Consider the following 21,194-nt stretch of genomic DNA (forward strand, 5'->3'; position numbering starts at 1 on the left):
TGTCAAAGCGCTTTGAGTACCTCGAAGGTAGAAAAGCGCTATACAAGTATAACCCATTTATCATTTATTTTATTATTTATTCATAAATGTACATTATCCACGCGCCCACAACAGATCACTTGACTCTATGCACAGTATTTGATCTGCTTTTAGATCCATACCGCCATATTTAGGTATGTCATCCATGATCGTGTGAGCTTGAAAGAGCTAAGAATAAATATGTATTACATTTAGGAAGACACCCAAACAAGAAACTGGCCCCGGGTTTGTGTTTATGCCAGGGGCCTGCCTGCATTTATTGGTCGGCCAGTATCTCTGAGGTTCATTATAACTCTTTAAACAGCTCATTAAAAAAAATATGCGATAGTTGGATGCATATTTCATAATAGCATTTGTCCTGGTTACAAAGCCACGCCTCCCCCCGCAACAACAAACCTCCACATTGCAGCCATCTTCTTTAACCCATCATTACTCCCTTTGGAATGAGCGGCTGGCCCAGAATGAAGCTGTGACATGAAAAAGCTACTAATTCAAAATATACTGCCAAGTCAAAATAGGCAGATGTTATTATAATTGTCCTTCTCAGTAAAGAAGTCTTTATTTCCATTGGTATGCATTAAAATGTACAAAAACACCTGCCAATCCAGCGGCAACAAAGACAAGACACTGAGGAAAACTGTAAAGTACTCCCAAAGCGCCACGTGGAGCCTTTCAAAATGTCGACTGGATGAAAAGAATCATTTCAAACAGACGATTAGTTTGCAAAATGGAATGGACACTTTGTTCTAAGTGACACCTCTTCATATCCCAGACATGGAATGCATTCAGTTTAAAGAGTAAGTACAGACACAATGTCCTCACAGAGTCCACTGGTGGTGTCAGTACTGAACTATTTGTCTATAAAGAACAGTACAACTTCTTCAATCCATCTCAGGTGATATAACACACCAGCTCAGGTTGACTGATTATCCTTGTTGAACACTTCTCACCCGGACCAGGCATGCCCTCTGTAGCAGCAAATGCACTTCATGTTCCGTCGCAATGTTCAATGCAAATATAGTGCAAAAGTCGACCACAATTACTAAATACATTAAAATAACATACATACATGATAGTTCCAGTTTCATGCCAAAGGACAGCCTCACAAACCGTTTGGAAATGAGAACTTACAGTATTTGGGATAAATTCTCAGAGCCTAAATCCCTTGTGAAAAGTGCCCTTTACTCCTGGGACATAAGCTCTCTTTCCACCAATGTGCTCACATGGAGGATTTAAAAAAGAAAACACAGCCATATTATTACTCAACATGAACCAAAACGGTATAAAACAATACAACCATCAAGTTATTGTTCCTCAATCCTTGGAATGTTTGGGTATCATTGCTCCTCACAGTTCCTGTATGTTTTTCAGTGGCGCACATCCTCAGCTTAGTACTTGCAGCAGTGCTGGGGTTTCTCACACTCTCTTGTTTCCAAGGGTCGGAAATCCACAGTTTGATGCAAAAAGTATTTCCCCCTTTCTCTCGTCCCCTGTGCCACTAGGGATCCTCATCCATATCATCAAGGTTGGGCGCCATGATAAAGTGTTTGGGGTAATCCAGGCAGTGCTCGTCCGAGTACTCCTCCCACCGAGCGTCGTCGCTTTCGTGGGTGATGTAGCGTTCACCTCGTCGTGTCTCAAACTCCCTGAGGTCCAGCCATGTCTGATAGTCCTGATGGAAAAAATATCTAATTATATTTAGTAGGAAAATGAGGTTGAAACATAAGGAACTATCATCCATTCATTTCTATACCGCATAGTCTCATTCGGGTCACAGATAAGCTGGAGCCTATCCCAGCTGTGATGGGTATGGGCATGGAATTCTGTACTTTTTTAGGAACCGACTGAATTTAGTTGGCACCACTGAGTATCGATTCACATCAAATTTAACAAGGCCATAATTCAATACCTTTGTTGCATTTGACAGAACACCGGCTCAAACACTCAGGCAGCACTCCAAATGGACTCAGTCGGACTGCTTTGAAGTAATGTTACAATTTACCATGCTAACAAAGAAAGTATGCCTGACAGAAAAAACTTAAACATAAAATCAAAATGCGCTAACCTGATGCTAATTTACATTGAATATGCTATAGACATGCTACCGATTAACGTTAGTGATTTCACATGGCGATTTCAACACCTCCAAATATGGTAGTAAAAACTACAAGAAAAATGCACCTAACAATCAAACAGCAAGTTTGTAATATGTGTAATACTTACAGTATAAAAACTTTTTAGGGCGCAACAAAATACTAGATTCAGCGTAATTAATCTATACACTACCGCCATGTAACGTCTTGGAATTGCAACTGCATGCAAAATCAACTATATAATACTTGCAAATGACACTTAGAAGAGTAAGAAAACAAGGCAGCAACTGGACAGCACAGTTTTCATAATTAGCTCACAGTTAAATGTAAAATTAAAAAATAAGTTTGTGTTATTAAACAAATTATCATTTATTAACACATGAAATTTTTTGCTGTTGAGAACCGCTGAGTATCGACTCCCAGGCAGCGAGAAATAGTACAGTTTCGATTCAAATGTGATAAGTACCCATCCCTAATCTGGACAAGTTGCCGGACACACATATACAAACATTCACAGCTACATAAAATTTAGATTCTCCAATTACTGTAATAACCTGCATGATTTTAGGATGTGAGAGGAAAAACAAAAGCTCACCTGCAACCAAGGATGGCTGAGACACTTGTCAACACTGTACCTCTTCCTCATCTTCACTTGGAGGAGATTGTTGATCAGATCTGTGGCTGTGAGAATACATGATGACCAAGTTGTATCAGTGCATTATGAAAAACACAAAAACGCTTTATATGCAATACACTCACATATTTGTACCCACTTACTGTATGTTCCATGCTGCAGTTAAACATTGTTTTTATTACCACCCGCTTTTCATATACAATGGAACCTTGATTCATAAACGTAATTGATTTTCAAACAGGGTTCAGAAATAGAAAAGTAAATATATTGAAGCAAATTTCTAAAATATGATTCAAAAATGTGAAAAATTAGGTACAGCTTTGACAAAAGTCCACATTTTAGTAAAATAACAACATTTTAGTAAATATTTGCACACAGCGGAAGGTAAGGAAAGAAGGGGCAAGGCAGTGTCGACAAGGCTGTGGACACTTTCTGAAAGTTGTTTCAAATCACACACCGCTTGCCTATTGCTTTCTGTGGAATCATATTGAGCTAGCAAAACTAGAAAAACGCTGTAAAAAGCTTAAAAAACACTTAAAAGGCACACAAAGTAGCAATTAACACAGTAGATAACAACAGCACTGCTGTGCTGACTGAATGAGCATGGAAATCTGTCAGCCCGCCCACAATGGCTGTGCTGCCGGGCGCAAAATGTCTGTGCTGCGAGGCATACAATGGGTGGATGAAGCATTTGTGCACTGAGACCAAGTTTGTACAACAGAGCATATCTTTATTCGGTCTGCGGTTAGTAAATCTAAAAGTTTGTAAAATAAGGGGTTCATAAGGCAAGGTTCCAAAGTAAATCCAACATTTTCTCACAACATTTTGCTCCAGTTTTCAAACATTGCGCAGAATCGAGTGCCCAAACGAAGAATTTCACGCATTAGTGACTTAGTCTCGATGCTTTTTCTTTCAGTGAGTATGACTGTAAAAAGTCAATATGGGGCCAAGGAAGTTGCAAGTGACAACACTTTGATAAAGAAGGTAAGAAACAGTACTGAATTTAGGAAAGAACTCGTATAAAAGCACAAACACCCTCTCCACTTTTCGCCGTCAAGTATTCAATAAAGGTACTGTAAAAGTAATGTTCATTCATCATTTACAGTAAAACCTGTTATTGCTGTTAATTGGTTCCAGAACTGACCATGGTAAATGAATTTCTGCAAAGTATGAATTAAATATATTTTTTTCATGGTTAAAGCATACAAAATCTGTTAACGACCTTCTAAATACATTTTTTATTAACATTATGAGAGGCCTGTAAGCATGAAATAACACAATTTAGACACCTTTACCCTAATTTAATCCATTATATTAATGTTGCCTTAGACCAAGTCAATCAGTGGCCATGATACTGAACAGCGCACTTAGATTGCTTTGGTTTCATTTCGTGGTCAAATACTACAGTAATATTGATATTTTTTGTTAATTTGGCCATTTGTATGCTTTAAAATGCTTAATTTAGGGCAAAAATACGTTATATATGCTTTGAATAAAATGCAAAAAAAAAGTGCAATAAAGCGAAGCTGCAAATTTAAAAAAGTGATACGGCGACAGACGACTATATGCATTTCGGACTGTTTTATCCATGTAAAACTATAATTATTCTCTACAAAATTTGTATTTTTGCTAATATTTCTGAGTTTCTGGAATTCATTAATTGGATTTACATTATTTCTTATGGCAAACATTGCTCTACACATAATCCAGGGTTTGTCAAACTGTGTTTTATTGAAGCCCACATCACAATTATGGCTGCTCTCAGAGGGCCGTTTGTAACAGTGACGATACAGTGGGGCAAAAAAGTATTTAGTCAGCCACCCATTGACAATCAATGGGTGGCTGACTAAATACTTTTTTGCCCCACTGTATGTGAATATGAACATATAAAAGCCACGTTACACAATTTGCATAGGCAATTGTATTTGATTATTATATTGTTTACTAACAAATTGATGGATAACTTGGTTTGAAATTGTAGGTCTGGGTGACAAGAAGTAAAGTATTTAAGTATAGTACCAAAAATACTTGGAATATCTTTTTGCAAGATCAAATAATATTAGAGTTTAAAAAACATGCAACTACATGCAGTATGTTTTTTTCTGTCAAAATTAAAAGAACAAATACATTTAGTTAGAAAGTGTGGTATTTACAGCCCCATAAAATGGTGTGGCGGGACACATCTGGTCCCCGGCCCTTGAATTTGACACGTGATCTACTCTGTCTTAGCATCTCAACCCAACCGAATGAGTCTAAAGTATATTCGAAGGTAATTTCTTATCTTCATACACTTTTTGGGACAAAAGTTTTTGAATTGTATTATATCATAGGAACTTAAAAGTCCATAAAATGCAGAATCTGTAATCATAACATAGTGTCCTTAGAATTAAGGTTTAAGTGAGTAAGCTGGTAGAACAATGCCTGATTGTTCTAAAGGATTTCAAAAGAAGAGGTTAGTTAATGGAAGCAATTTAATTTGTTGTTGTTTTAAACCTGCCAATCAAACAAAATCGGTGGGAGAGACCTTTTCTGGGCAGTTGCGGAGTATTGACAACGGTTCATATCAAACACATGGCACAGTTCAGACATGTACTGTGTCAGTAGTGTGTACAGCATTAAGTGTCTGAGAATTATGATTACTTTCTCTTACCTTCTGTAGAGATGTCTTTCCAGGGTGCAGGGGGGTACATGAAGGCAGCGTTCTGAATCTGGTCATTAATGTCCTCGTCCTCGTTGAAAGGGAAAGTCCCGCTTAAGCTGACGTACACAATGACACCTACAGACCACATGTCTAAGGAGCGGTTGTAGCCTTTACTACGGAGGACCTCAGGAGCCAAGTAAGCCGGTGTGCCCACCACCGACCGCCGGAACGACTTCTCACCGATGATTCGCGCAAAGCCAAAATCGCATAGCTTAACCTGGTGGATGGAGGAGAAGTTAATATTTGCACACCAACAGTATTCACGCAGATGCTCTTTCTAAAACAAAGACTTTCTTTATTTTCTGTACCTGAGGAAATGGTTCCGCAGAGGCCAATAAAACATTTTCAGGCTTTAGGTCACAGTGAACTATGTTTTTGAAGTGAAGATGTCTCAAGGCCACCAGGATCTGTTGTAAACAACATCAAAAAACAGATTTAGCTCAGATGAAGATATTGTAAATATCACTAGCATTGGTATTTGCAATCCAGCCCCGATTTTCAAGTAAATGACAGCACTGTTTATAGTCAGATTTTTTTTGAGATGCCTAAAATGATTGCCTTCCCCACTAATCAGATTTCTGACAGAATCTTGACACTTTTAATATTAATAATAATATACACTCAAAATGCACCCTTATCAATTTGATAATCATATGATTTTGCATGGGAGTTTTAGAATCTATTTTGTTTTTGCTTTGTAAAAAAAAAAGCCTATCTTGTAATAAAAACTAACGAGACTAATCAGTTTTGAAAACATAATAAAATACAGAAAGTACATATAACTCGTCATGGGACTCATATCTCCAGAAAGCTACGGACCAGGAGCAGGATATGAATATTAAGTGTTGTTTTTTTATTTTGTACATGTAATGTAAGACTTTAAGGTTTTTATCTTATCAAATGGATAATAGTGTTCAGTCAAAAAGTCATATTTTATGCCAGTCAAAGGTAAAAAATACAAAATATGCTCTATGGAGTGTTTTGCTGCTTTTGGAAACCTGCTGCAGAAACGTTAGCAAGTAAGTTTTAAACTACTATTAAACTAATCTTGCGGGCCGCAGTTGGCATGCTGGCTAACTAGTCAAAATGTTAAATATTCCGCTTTGTAATGTCTTTAGCTTTATTGGTGTCTTTGTGCTTGTCAAAGCTCATATCAATAATCAGAGCCACTATGACACTATTGTTAATTTTGTGAATGTTTTTTTTTTTTGTGTGGATGGCTGTGGTGGTGATGTCAATAAAGGAATTTCTGGTCACTGCTATGTTGGAATTGTTATCAGTGTTGATGCTGTTGTTGATGTTGTTCATTTTTTTTGATTACTTTTGGATTGTTTTGTGTCATGTTCGTGTGTCCTCTCAATTGCTCTGTTGATTGCTGTTCTAGGTGTTGCTGGGACGGATTTGGTTTTTGGGTTTTAGAGTTGTGTTGTTATGGTGTTATTGTGTGTTATTTTGTTGGATTGATTAATTTAAAAAAAAAAATTATAAAAAAAAAAAATCAGAGCCAACTTGTTTGCTAGATTGCTAGCAATTGATGCTATATGCTAGCCAGCTATACTTTGTGCACAGTGTACACTATGGCGGTACGCAGTCAGCCGTCTGCTTTGGCAATGTTGTTTTCCGTTTATTTGATTGTTTTCCTTAAGATGCTTTAAAACTTAAGCAATAATTTCATTCTTTTAGGTGCAGTTTGTTTGCCTTCTTTTTCTCAGCCGTCTCTTTGCCGTCGCAAGCGGAATATAACAAGTTCACACAATATGTGTTTAACGTTTTCACAATTTGACTGACAAACTTAAGCGTTTTGTATCCTCACAAAAACGTCACAATCCCGGATACTTTTAATTGAGTCGGAATGTCGGTAGAGAACTGCAATTTCTGAAAGTCTACCGCAGAATCCAAAAGAGTGGTCAGCTATGCACCACGACTGTGATACTCTGTGGTATAAACAGATTTGTGTGATCTAAGGTAGCGCCATATGGTGAAGTATAAGCAGTCTGACACTTCCATCTTGAACAATGTCTCATTTCATCATCACATCTACATTCACCCAGGCCAAGAATGTGTGTCTACCTGTGGGCCGCTACCAAAACCACACACAACGCCTGGCTCCGTTACGCTGACCATGGCTTTGACAGACGTCAACCCGGCCAAATCAAAACCAGGCCAGCCGCAGCTAATGGCATGGTTGTGAATGGAGCTGCTTCTGTTTGGGGTCCAGGTCTCCAACAGACCCAGGGGCCTAGTGTTGTTCTTCTAATAAGGCCACAAAGCCACCAGCACACAGCAGCCAGTAATCCTCAAGCAGGGAGGAGACCCTGATGCCACAGTGACCAATCCCATAAACAATACCCCACAATTGGGTCACCGCAAGAATAAACAGGCCTGAAGCCTGAGCAGAGACTTGAGTGCAGTAGGATAAAACAAACCAACAGAGGGGAGGACACAGAGGCAGGCAGACTGGGATAGACAATAAACACAAAAATTAAAACGTGCTTTCAGAACCCCGGGAAAAATGCATGAACCAGAATTATAGTAATAATTCAGTTTTAAGAAATCCAAAGAGGTGTCTTGAAAACATAAGAAACTGACATTTGGAAGTATGTCTACAACACTCACCTGTGTAACTAAAAACTTGGTTATTCGTTCAGGCAGTTTGCTCTTCTCGCTCGACAGGATCATTTCCAGCATGTCACCATGCAGCTTCTCCATAACCACAAACACTCGCTCTGGCGTCTCAAACATGCATTCCAGGTTGACAATACCTGGATGATGCAGATTCTGACAGAAGAAACAAAAGATTGGTCAAAAACAGTACAATGAGAGACAGAACATGTTTTAGGCTGTGTTCACACTGCAGAGTCGGATGTCCAATTGGGATTTTTTTGTCAAATCTGATCTTTTTAGTGGCATTACAGCATGACATTACATTACATGCAGTGATTACAAAAGTAAACATGGCTTTCACTCTCGACGGTCTCAGTGCTTGCGCATTTGTGGCAATTTCATTGATTTTGTACACTCAACATTTTCTGAACCGAATTTTTGCACGTAAAAGATTAGGAAGGAAAGCGACACAGTTTTTGGCTCTGGCAGTTTTACGAGATATTTTGCTTTACTGTCTGCATGTAGAGCGTGTCTGTGGGTAACCAGTCGGAGACAGGAGTGGTAACATTTTCACGTTAGTTCCTAAAACATTTTATTTTCACCTATTATCTGCGCCGTTGTCAACTATTTATTTTGGAATCGTCTATTTTGGCGAATAATTATGACCCTTATCGCTTTTTGATGACGTTTTGGTCGAATGAATGAGACCTGAGCGTGGAAGAAGACACATTGAGGATGCATCGCATATATATCCGATTTATGTCCACATACGAAAGACCTGGGTCGAATAAGAAAAATTCGGAACAGCACTATTCACACAGACGTGAAAAAATCCGATACAGGTCGCACATGGGCAAAAAAAACGGAATTGACCTGCACTGTGAACACGGCCTTAATCACTCACCTGCAATATGGCCACCTCGTTCCTTAACTGGCTCTCTTGCTTGGTAGGAAATCTCATCTTGTCAATAACTTTGATGGCCACATCTCTGCCACTCTTTCTGTGTTTACCTAAATTTCCAAACGAAAGAGCAGACCCATGTTTACTATCATATCATTCTGGTACATATTCTGGACATGACAATGAGACATACCTCCATACACTATGCCAAACTGTCCTGATCCCAGCACTTCATCAGAGAATATTTGGTACACAGAAGCAATATCCTGTGGATAAGACAAGTAACATCATTCAACGGCTAGCAACAGTTCTTTGCAAATAAGCATCTATTAAATCATCATCTCTGGCATTGCCAAACTTAAAAACACTTGTTCTGATACTTTAATAGCATACAAATGCATGCTTGTGCAGGCTGTGCGGGGAAGTTGTGCAACATAGTTCTAAAATAAACTCACCACATTCTCTTGGATCTGGCAGTTGGACACAGATATACTGATAGAAAGCTCTTCTGCAGAGGGGGGGAAACAGATATCGTTAACCGATGCATGCAGCGGTCACTAGGATCCTTAAGTAATGACAAGCCGCGCTGCATTGCTCACATAGCTTCTTCAATCTAATCGCAGCTGCAAAAATTAAGTCACACATCACCATGATGAAGCATTTTATTACACAATAAACTGGCTGTCTGAAGCGTGTGACTGAACGGTGCAAGTATGCATAGTGTCATAACGCCATATTTTGAAAAGCCACTGGGGCCGACTGGAGATGAAAGTGTGATCATTTAATGCAATACAAATGGATGTTGTGATCCTGGAAAACAAGATTTTCAATTATGTAATGGCAACAGGCTTTAAATAAGTGGGTCCTAATAATTGTATGTCAGTTATTATCGGAAAATTTTTCACGCTACCTCCACCCTTGAATTGAAATACAACACAGAAGCTGATAATATTAATTCATTTATCTGTACAACCCCACGAGCATTCTGCACACAATACAGTCCCTGAAGGATATCGTGGCCTTTTTTTGTGATCGATGCGGTCTAAAATGTCTGAATTTGCGACCAAAGTTTTGAGGCTTTTTTTCCCCAATAACATTGAATCAAGTTGTGGTTTTATGAACTTGTATCAATGTTTTAAGTGCTCATTGAAACTTTAACCTAAAAGAGCACAGGATTTCGACAAAAGTTCAACAAAAAGAGATTATTATTGTACGTCAGCAACTCTAACATGTAAATGCTTCCTTTTTGTTAGGTCGGCAATGCAAATAAAAATATGTTCTTAATTGCCTAAGTCTGGATAAATAAAGTTTAAATAAGTATATTAATACAGATAACCTAGGAAGTAAGGACGCTGGTGTGCTGCTAAATGTTAATATACTTCATCATCCAGAAGGTTTGGCGGTGTAGACAGGAACAGGAAGTAGGTCTGAGCTATGCGGGAGGATGACAATTGTGCCGTTTGAATTATAAAGAGTTTAAATATTGTTACATGTTGCTGTCCTGCTTTGTCTACCCAAGAAACTAACATAAGCCGCTCAGAGACAAATTCGATTGGCTAAATTGACGCTGTTTGGACGAAATGTGCGGGGATGTTGCGGGCATTGGACAAAGTTGAGAGGCCGCACTTAATACACAGGGATTTGTTGAATTTGCACTAGGGGTGTGGGAAAAAATCAATTCGAATTCGAATCGCGATTCTCACGTTGTGCGATTCAGAATCGATTCTCATTTTTAAAAAATCGAAAAAAAATTTCCCTTTTTTTTCCAACAAAACAATATACAGCAATACCATAACAATGCAATCCGATTCCAAAACCGAACCCGACCCAGCAACGCTCAGAACTGCAGTAAACAGAGAAATTGAGAGGAGACACAAACACGACACAGAACAAACCAAAAGTGGTAAAACCAAAAAGTAATATTATCAACAACAGTATCAATATTAGTTACAATTTCAACATAGCAGTGATTAAAAATCCCTCATTGACATTATCATTAGACATTTATAAAAATAAAAATAAAGAACAATAGTGTCACAGTGGCTTACACTTGCATCGCATCTCATAAGCTTGACAACACACTGTGTCCAATATTTTCACAAAGATAAAATAAGTCATATTTTTGGTTCATTTAATAGTTAAAACAAATTTACATTATTGCAATCAGTTGATAAAACATTGTCCTTTACAATTATAAAAGCTTTTTACAAAAATCTACTACTCTGCTTGCATTTCAGCAGACTGGGGTAGATCCTGCTGAAATCCTATGTATTGAATGAATAGAGAATCCTTTTGAATCGGGAAAATATAGTTTTTGAATCGAGAATCGCGTTGATTTGAAAAAAAAAAATCGATTTTGAATCGAATCGTGACCCCAAGAATCGATATTGAATCGAATCGTGGGACACCCAAAGATTCACACCCCTAACTTGCACAGTCATGAAATCGCGAATTCCTAGAGGGACTGACAATTGCCTTAGTATCAAAATAGATGAATGAAATGAGCTGAGACAACATCTATAACAGCTTAAACCAATTTTCTTGTCAAGTTTATCCATCCAATTTGTAACGTTTAAACAAGTCTGCTCAGTCTGTGTGATTCTCAAAACACATGAAAAAGTGTAAAGGATTCACTTTAATGCACTGTACATTTATATCCTGATACTAATACTGCCTCTCACGCCCCCCGACACCTCACCGGGACCCCTTAATCTGAGACATAATGCTTTAAACTAAGTTCATCTTGTCTATGAATGTTTCATTCATCCAGGTCATTGTCATATCAGGACATTCAATAGATCGCAACTGGACTGTTTGGTTTGTCTTAAAAGAAGTTTTGCCGCTCATCCGAGTAGGCTTCATCAGTTCGTGCTCATAGACTTAGATTGGTAAACTCTAGTCCAGGACTAATCTAAGTCTATGAGCACAAACAGTCCAGTTGCAATCGATTGAATGCCTTGAGATAAGTTCATCTTCAAATTTCTTAGCAGTATAGAAGTTGTGGCGTCTTTCAGTTCATTTCAAACTACTGACAGCGGGGTGAAACTTACTATGATCTTTGCCAGGGCCTGCAGCACTTGCTACACTAGGCTGGGGAGTGACTGGCATCAGGGCCTGTCTGATGGCCTTCTCCCAACCCTGAGCTACCTCCAAGCCCACTCCTGAGGCAGCCAGAGCGGGGCTGTGGTAATGATTTCCATTGTTCTCCCCCACATAGTAGACCATGGTGGCTGTAATGATCTCAAAGCAGTGAGGGTTGCTGCCTTGGGCCAGACTGCTGTAGTCTCTGGACTGTTCTACCTGGAGTATCTCGGACAAAGGGATTTCCTACAAAACAAAAAAACAAATACCACAACTCAATTTTAAGTCAATGAGTAAAGGCATTTTTTTCTCGGGAGTGAGAAAATCTCAATTACGCGAAAATAACAATATATCCTCTGTTTGAGGGAAGTAACAATAAAGAGAAAAAGAAGGCAAACAAACTGCACCTAAAAGAATGAAATTATTGCTCAAGTTTTAAAGCATCTTAATGAAAACCATCAAATAAACGGAAAACAACATTGCTAAAGCAGAAAGTGACAAAAATCTGAGACATTTCTACTTAGTAAACATTTCAAATTTAGGATGTCAAACTCACACAATTTACTTGGTCTCCAAGTTTTTAAGATGTCCTCAGTAGTCTCAGGGTTGATCATATATTCCTTATGAACACACAGCAGTCGGAATAAACTTTTAAAAGTCTCCCCTTCCCTTCCAACTTTACTGTCAAATCAAAGCGAGGAGGGAGGGTCCAATGAATAAAACCCCAAAGAGGGTTTGAACCAATCTGGTCTCGCAGAGGCGCACACGCTGTCTCCTTCCGTGTGGCTCACCACAGAGTATCAGATGAAGTGCTTGTGGGTAGCGGGGCCGGGTCTCGTGAACGGGCGCTGTGGCGGGCTGAAGCGCTCTGTTTCCCTGATTACAAGGCATAGCCAGCCAGAGGCCCCATCTGAGCACGAGCCACTGGCGCTACCACTAGCCACCAAGACGCGGCAACTAATGTTCTGAAGAATGGTGCATCGGCGGATGGGTGGGTGGATCGGTGTGTGTGTGTGTGTGTGTGTGTGTGTGTGTGTGTTTGTGGGCACGCGCTTGACTGTGACAGGACTCAATCCGGCAGAGACATAGAGAAGCCCCCTCACCCCATAAAAAAGAAAGCCACAAGTACAGGGGTCTCATCTTCAAACAAGGGGGACGTTATGGCTTCCAAATGCGGAAAATGGCAGTCAAGCCTGGCAAGTGAGACGCCGAACCACCGCCACTAATCAGATTGGAAGTATAAAGTAGAGAGAGAGGGACATCAGCCACATGCTGATGAACAACAGCCTAGTCAATTTGAGTCAAATTAGAGGAATATGCTTAAAATATACTATACATGTCCACAATTTGGATCTTCTGTGTGGACCACTGAAAGATACATTTATCAAAACGATTTATTTTATGGTTATGAGTTACACTGCATCACACTGACTCTTGTTTATAATATATTTGTAAGGAGGTGCAAGCATACTGAATGAATACACTTGATTCCATTTTAATTGAATTTAGAAGTATTCTTATCTTTGTAAAGATACCACATAGTATAATCTATGTACCTAATAATAGTCATTGGTGTCAAACTCAAGGTCCAGGTGTCAAAAACCTGGAAATGTGAGTGAATAAAGCACATTATATTCCTCGTTAAAAGCATTTGTTAAATGGGTTATACTTGTATAGCGCTTTTCTGCCTTCAAGGTACTCAAAGCGCTTTGACACTATTTCCACATTCACACACACATTGACACACTGATGGTCCTAACCACGACCCATCAGGAGCAAGGGTGAAGTGTCTTGCAACGGATGTGACTAGGATGATGGAAACTGGGGATCGAACAAGGAACCCTCAGGTTTCGGGCACGGCCGCTCTCCCAATCGAACCACGCCGTTCTCTCAATGTTGACATATCGTCTAAACCTTAATATTAAAGAACAAAATATTCCAAGTAGGGATGTTCTGATCAATCGGCCACCAATCGGTATTGGCCTTTTTTCGTGAAAAGGTATGAAATTGGTCATTGCCGACGAGTGCCTTTTGATGCCAATCACGAATGCTGATTCTCTCAGGCTGACAAGCTGCTAGCAGCTAATTGTGTATTTCCATACACAGTGTGGCGCTAGAGCTGCACGATTTTGAGAAAAAAATCGAGTTGCCATTTTTCTCTCCAAAATAGTGATTGCGATACGATTTGCGATTGTTATTATCTATCCATAAAAATGCATAAAACTGTGAAAATAACGAGGGACAAGTTACTTTTAGACTGTCAATCAACATGTTCTTGTCTCAAGGTGCCACAAATTAGGACAATATGCAATAATAACTATAGAAAATACAAACCCTGTTTCCATATGAGTTGGGAAATTGTGTTAGATGTAAATATAAACGGAATACAATGATTTGCAAATCCTTTTCAACCCATTTTCAATTGAATGCACTACAAAGACAAGATATTTGATGTTCAAACTCATAAACTTTTTTTTTTTTTTCCAAATAATAATTAACTTAGAATTTCATGGCTGCAACACGTGCCAAAGTAGTTGGGAAAGGGCATGTTCACCACTGTGTTACATCACCTTTTCTTTTAACAACACTCAATTAACGATTGGGAACAGAGGAAACTAATTGTTGAAGCTTTGAAAGTGGAATTCTTTCCCATTATTGTTTTATGTAGAGCTTCAGTCGTTCAACAATCCGGGGTCTCCGCTGTCGTATTTTACTCTTCATAATGCACCACACATTTTCAATGGGAGACAGGTCTGGGGCCGTACTTATCAAGCTTCTTAGAGTGCCATTTTACACTTAAGTCCTGAGAATTTGCGAAATTTAGTCCTACTCTCAAACTTAAGAATAAAAGCTTTTTATCAACGTTCTTAAGTCTAAGAATCACTCCTACTCTCCACAATATTTAAGAGACCTTCAGAGGTGTCTTAAGTGGTTAGGAGTTGCCAGCAGGGGATGGCACTGAGGCGAGAGAGACGTGCGCGAACGTTCAGGGAACGGAACAATGTTTTGTTTTTTTTGATGACGAGCAGCTGATCAAACGGTATCGTTTAGACAGAGCGGATATTATTTTTGTCACAGATTTAATACTTTTCGATTCCTTGTTGATTTCTGCATGTGTCTGCAGTGGGCTAGTATATATAGAGCCACCCACACCAGTTTCAAATTACTTGCCTAATTAATGAATTGGAAAGAAAATGTTATGACAGTAGCGTATGTGAGTGACGTCAGTGAGTGTGTGGGCGATAGAAGAGAGGGAGCGGTAGCGTGAGTGCCGGCGGGGACTAGTTTGTTTTGTATTATTTTGCAGTTTATTGTCAAAATATACACTCCCATTGTCCACTTAAATATTTCCAAGATATTTCTTTATTCTTAGACAACGGATTCCCTTCCGTGATTGGTCATTTCTATGGACACAGAAATGACGTCACCTAAAATTTCGTTTACGGCACATAGTAATGTCGTAATTCAGCTCTGAGTGTGACACTTAAGATTCAGTCCTACACTTCGCTGAAAGTGTGAGTAAGACGCTTGATAACTAACTTTTAAGTGCAGCTTTCAGCGAAGAATTTATTTACTCTTAAGTCAACTCTTAGCAGACTTCTTAGGAGTAATTCTAAGAAGCTTGATAAGTACGGCCCCTGGACTGCAGGCGGGGCCAGGAAAGTATCAGCACTCTTTTTTTACGAAGCCACGCTGTTGTAACACGTGCTGAATGTGGCTTGGCATTGTCTTGCTGAAATTAGCAGGGGCGTCCATGAAAAAGACGGCGCTTAGATTGCAGCATATGTTGTTCTAAAACCTGTATGTATCTTTCAGCATTAATGGTGCCTTCCCAGATGTGTAAGTTACCCATGCCTTGGGCACTAATGTACCCCCATACCATCACAGATGCTGGCTTTTGAACTTTGCGTCGATAACAGTCTGGATGGTTCGCTTCCCCTTTGGTCCGGATGACACGATGTCGAATATTTCCAATCGTCAGACCACAGAACATTTTTCCACTTTGCATCAGTCCATCTTAGATGATCAAGGGCCCAGAGAAGCCGGCTGCGTTTCTGGATGTTGTTGATAAATGGCTTTCGCTTTGCATAGTAGAGCTTTAACTTGCACTTACAGATGTAGCGACCAACTGTATTTAGTGACAGTGGTTTTCTGAAGTGTTCCTGAGCCCATGTGGTGATATCCTTTAGAGATTGATGTCGGTTTTTGATACAGTGCCGTCCGAGGGATCGAAGGTCACGGTCATTCAATGTTGGTTTCCGGCCATGCCGCTTATGTGGAGTGATTTCTCCAGATTCTCTGAACCTTTTAATGATATTATGGACCGTAGATGTTGAAATCCCTAAATTTCTTGCAATTGCACTTTGAGAAACGTTGTTCTTAAACTGTTTGACTATTTGCTCACGCTGTTGTGGACAAAGGGGTGTACCTCGCTCCATCCTTTCTTGTGAAAGACTGAGCATTTTTTGGGAAGCTGTTTTTATACCCAATCATGGCACGCACCTGTTCCCAATTAGCCTGCACACCTGTGGGATGTTCCAAATAAGTGTTTGATGAGCATTCCTCAACTTTATCAGTATTTATTGCCACCTTTCCCAACTTCTTTGTCACGTGTTGCTGGCATCAAATTCTAAAGTTAATGATTATTTGCAAAAAAAAAATGTTTATCAGTTTGAACATCAAATGTTGTCTTTGTAGCATATTCAACTGAATATGGGTTGAAAATGATTTGCAAATCATTGTATTCCGTTTATATTTACATCTAACACAATTTCCCAACTCATATAGAAATGGGGTTTGTATTTGGCTTTATGACAGACAAAGCATTTGTCTACATCATGCTCTTGAACTAAATAAACAATCAATAAAAACTATACAGTGATTATAATGTAATGCGATCATTATATATAATAATAATGCAAGTAACCATTTAAAATGATATAAACTTTTATATAATTATTTAAATGATATAAATTAATTATTTACCATTACACTGTAATTGGAAGGTAAATAATGTTGTTATACTAAATAAATTAACAAAAAATAAAATTGACTCATTTCTGTAAGCAAAAAGTTCACCTAAATAGATATTGAACATTTAAAGTGCATTTTTTTCCCCCACAGTTAGAAAAATTAGGTCGAACGTTGTCTTTTTGTTTGTTGCCCTTTTTGTTTGTTTGTTGCCAGTTCAGTTAATCCTACTGTTAAATAAACGCGCTGCGGTGCTAAGAGCGATGCACAAAGTAAGACGACTTTCTTCCTGTTTGAAACAAGAGATGAACAAACACGAGGCTCAACAATTCTGATTGGCGAACATGACTGTCAATCAACATGACGGTGGAAAAACAAAACACAACCTGAGAATCTTGCGATTATTTACTGTACTAATTAAAACCTCAATGTCAATTTCGATTAATCCTGCAGCCCTCACTGTAGCCTGTCCCTTAAACTGCGTAATAATATTAATACTCAACTGAAACTGAACTGAACTGAACTAATAATAATAATCGCCTCTATAACCGCAAATAAACTTTATTTCTTAGTATCTGAAGTATTAATGAGAGAGAAAGAGGCTTAACATGTTACACACCGAAAGAAAGACAAGAGTAGGCATGCTAATAGCTAAGCTAACTTAGCTTTAAACAATACCAAGAAATAAGTGCTTAGTAAAATAGTGTAGATGAAAAAGAAGTGTAGATGGAACCACATTTCAGCAGTAAGTAAGCAGTTATTAACAGGAAATTAACAAGTATATTAATAAGAGCCTAGCGCACAAGTGTCAAACACAAGGCCAAGGGGCCACATCTGGCCCGCCATATCATTTTATGTGGCCCGCGAAAGTTTGGAGATAATGTGTCAATAGGTTATCTTTTCTTACTAAATGTATTCTTTCTTTTCATCATTCAAAAATACATGTACTGCATGCATTTGCATATCTTTTTAACTTTAATATTATTTCATTATGCAACAAATATCATACATTCCTTAAAATATATAAAAATTCAAATAAATATTTAAATATCTACTTGACTTATATTATCCATCAAATCATACTCTATAACTATGACAATAGATTGTACGGTAAAAAACTGGCAGCTCAGTCTGCAGAACTTTACTGTAAAATACAGTGATGCTGTAAATAAAAAGGAGATTTTTACCGCAAACGCTACTTTTTTTTTTTACAGTGTATGTAAAAGTATATATAATAAAACGCACAGGCAATTGTGTAAAGTAGTATCATAATAAGATGACTCCTTATGCAAGTATATTCAAATATTACTCCTCTGAGGGCAGCCATAACTGCGATGTGGCCCTCTATTAAAACGAGTTTGACAACTGTGGTCTAGAGAGACCATAATATAACAACTGTTGGCTTGTCAGCATTATCACAGCAATTGCACAACGTGTAAGAGAAGGATAGGATTGATCCATAAATTGGTGGTGTCGATATTAAGGGGTAGTATCAGAACATGATCGATACTAGAGGAATCCGATCGATATTTTTATTTTCTCAAAATAATATTTTGTTGTTTTTGTACATATTTACAAACTTGGGATAATTCCTTGGGCACAGTAGGACTTTGAGGGAAAAAATCAGAGAGTTTATATGAGAAGAAGATATTAGTTTTTGTTTGGTTATATTGTACTATGGACTCTGTTTAGCTCAAACAATTGAATGTAATAATACAAAAATAAGGAACTAGGGAACTAGTTTAAATATTTTTTAATTTAAATTGTCACTAGCACTCACCATAAATAAATGTAAAAATGTAGAGTCAATACATGTGATCGGTATTAGTATTGATATCAGAAAATCTCACTCATGGATGTATTAGAATCTGCAGCTTAAAACCTTGATCAGATTTCAAAGCAAGTTATCCATCAAAAGTCTTCGGAAAAACGGCACTACCAACGCATTACTTTTATGTATGTTACAACGCTGTTACAGATACGTTTGATATAGCGTGGCATGATACTTTTGATGCGTGTGTGCGGCAGCTACCGCCTGCATGCACACAGTCGGCAGACTACCAATGCCGAACTAAAACAGCCAATGAGCTCACCCTCGCTGACAACACGTCACTTGGTAAAAGGGACTGCCATGTAAAGACATGCACTCACACACACTTCTAATGAAACATCTCTCAACTGCATACACCAAATATATGAAAGGGAAAAAAAATGGACTGAATTAATTACTTTCCCTTGTAATTAATTACATCTACTAAATAATAATTCCGGCCCTGCGATTAGGTGGCGACTAGTCCAGGGTGTACCCTGCTTTTTGCCTGAGTGCAGTTACTTTTACTACGTTACATTGACTTTCATTCCAATCATTACATTTATTTATATCACAATTATTTATAATCTATTGATTATAAATTTACATTCTAACACAATTAAACAAGCTGAATTGGCCCCCTTGCATATGAGAGGAACACTGCGTATGGCCAGCAGTCACATTAGAGATAAGAGCATGGAAACTACAACTCCACATGTAGCTGTGAAAATATAAGAAACTGAATTATTTAACAAATCAGACTAATTAAGTGCATATAAACATACTGACTGTAAAAAGTGACATACAGTCAGACAAGGCAGCACAAAACTTAAATGATTACCGTATTTTTCGGACCATAAGTCGCAGTTTTTTTCATAGTTTGGCCGGGGGTCTGACTTATACTCAGGAGCAACTTACGTGTGAAATTATTAACAATTACCGTAAAATATCAAATAATATTATATAGCTCATTCACGTAAGAGACTAGACGTATAAGATTTCATCGGATTTAGCGATTAGGAGTGACAGATTGTTTGGTAAACGTATAGCATGTTCTATATGTTATAGTTATTTGAATGACTCTTACCATAATATGTTACGTTAACATACCAGGCACGTTCTCAGTTGGTTATTCATGCGTCATATAACGTACACTTATTCAGCCTGTTGTTCACTATTCTTTATTTATTTTAAATTGCCTTTCAAATGTCTATTCTTGGTGTTGGGTTTTATCAAATAAATTTCCCCCACAAATGCGACTTATACTCCAGTGCGACTTATATGTTTTTTTTCTTCTTTATTATGCATTTTCAGCCGGTGCGACTTATACTCCGGAGCGACTTATACTCCGAAAAATACGGTACTTTCAAACTAGTAAAAATAACATTTATATAATGTGCTGTCATGTGTGTCAGTAGAAATGTTCACATTTCAGCCTACAATAATTCCACTTCTAACTGTAGAAAACATCAAGCAGTAAATTGTATATGATTTTTATATTTTACACGCACGCACACACACACACACACACACACACACACACACACACACACACACACACACACACACACACACACACACACACACACACACACACACACACACACACACACACACACACACACACACACACACACACACACACACCAACTGCTGTTGTATTCCAAGAACAATTAAAAAATAACTACAAAATAAATCAGAAGTTACACGCAAGTTATTCAATACTTGAGTATTTTTTTCATGCAATGTTTACTTACTCTTACTCAAGTAATTATTTTGATGACTACTTTTTACTTGAGTCATATTTTTCTAAAGTAACGGTGCTCTTACTTGAGTACACTTTGTGGGTACTCTACCCACCTGTGCCCCCTTGTTATGTTTCTTTGATAGACAGTACTGTATAGTGTTTTATATTGTGTTCAAAGTACACAAACTTTTACTCAATGGTGGAAAAGGCCGAAACCAATTATTCATATTTATTTACATTGTTTCTTATAGAGAAATTTGCTTATTTTTACGAACTTTTCTATTTACAAACCTTGTTTAGGAGCCAATTAAGTTTGTATATCAAGTTTCCGCTTTAAGCAAATGCATAGGCAATTCTGTAATTAGGCTATTATAGGTTTATTTTCATAAATATTAACTGTTACCAGCAGTACTCTGAGGGCAGCCATAATTGTGATGTGGCGTTCAATAAAAACCAGTTAGATACCCCTGCCGCAAGTGAACCAAATAAATCAGAGGTGAGCGGCTATTTGTTTTATTTACAGCACATGACTGCTAACATTTTAATTGTACTTTATTTACAAAGAAGATCTCAATTCAAACAGTGTGATAATTCATTTTGACTGCAGTATTGA

The 21,194-nt window shown here is 38.1% G+C and overlaps 1 protein-coding gene across 2 annotated transcripts in view; it reads right to left on the minus strand.

Annotated features, from left to right (window-relative positions):
* Positions 1-301: 301 nt before the first annotated feature.
* The window catches only part of prkd3 (protein kinase D3), a 110,555-nt gene continuing 89,662 nt past the window's right edge, over positions 302-21,194 (minus strand). Inside the window, exons 10-18 of one of the 2 annotated variants that reach the window (XM_062041859.1) lie at positions 12,023-12,299; positions 9,428-9,480; positions 9,166-9,238; positions 8,976-9,082; positions 8,084-8,245; positions 5,776-5,874; positions 5,417-5,684; positions 2,728-2,813; positions 302-1,711 (exon numbers count right to left, since the gene is read on the minus strand). In XM_062041859.1, coding sequence (XP_061897843.1) covers positions 1,538-1,711; positions 2,728-2,813; positions 5,417-5,684; positions 5,776-5,874; positions 8,084-8,245; positions 8,976-9,082; positions 9,166-9,238; positions 9,428-9,480; positions 12,023-12,299 — 1,299 coding nt within the window. In that variant the 3' untranslated portion in view covers positions 302-1,537. The remainder of the gene's footprint in view (positions 1,712-2,727; positions 2,814-5,416; positions 5,685-5,775; positions 5,875-8,083; positions 8,246-8,975; positions 9,083-9,165; positions 9,239-9,427; positions 9,481-12,022; positions 12,300-21,194) is intronic. The other variant, XM_062041857.1, reaches the window with a different exon arrangement.

Source organism: Entelurus aequoreus, linkage group LG03 (genome assembly GCF_033978785.1).
Source record: "Entelurus aequoreus isolate RoL-2023_Sb linkage group LG03, RoL_Eaeq_v1.1, whole genome shotgun sequence".
NCBI classification, from domain to species: domain Eukaryota; kingdom Metazoa; phylum Chordata; class Actinopteri; order Syngnathiformes; family Syngnathidae; genus Entelurus; species Entelurus aequoreus.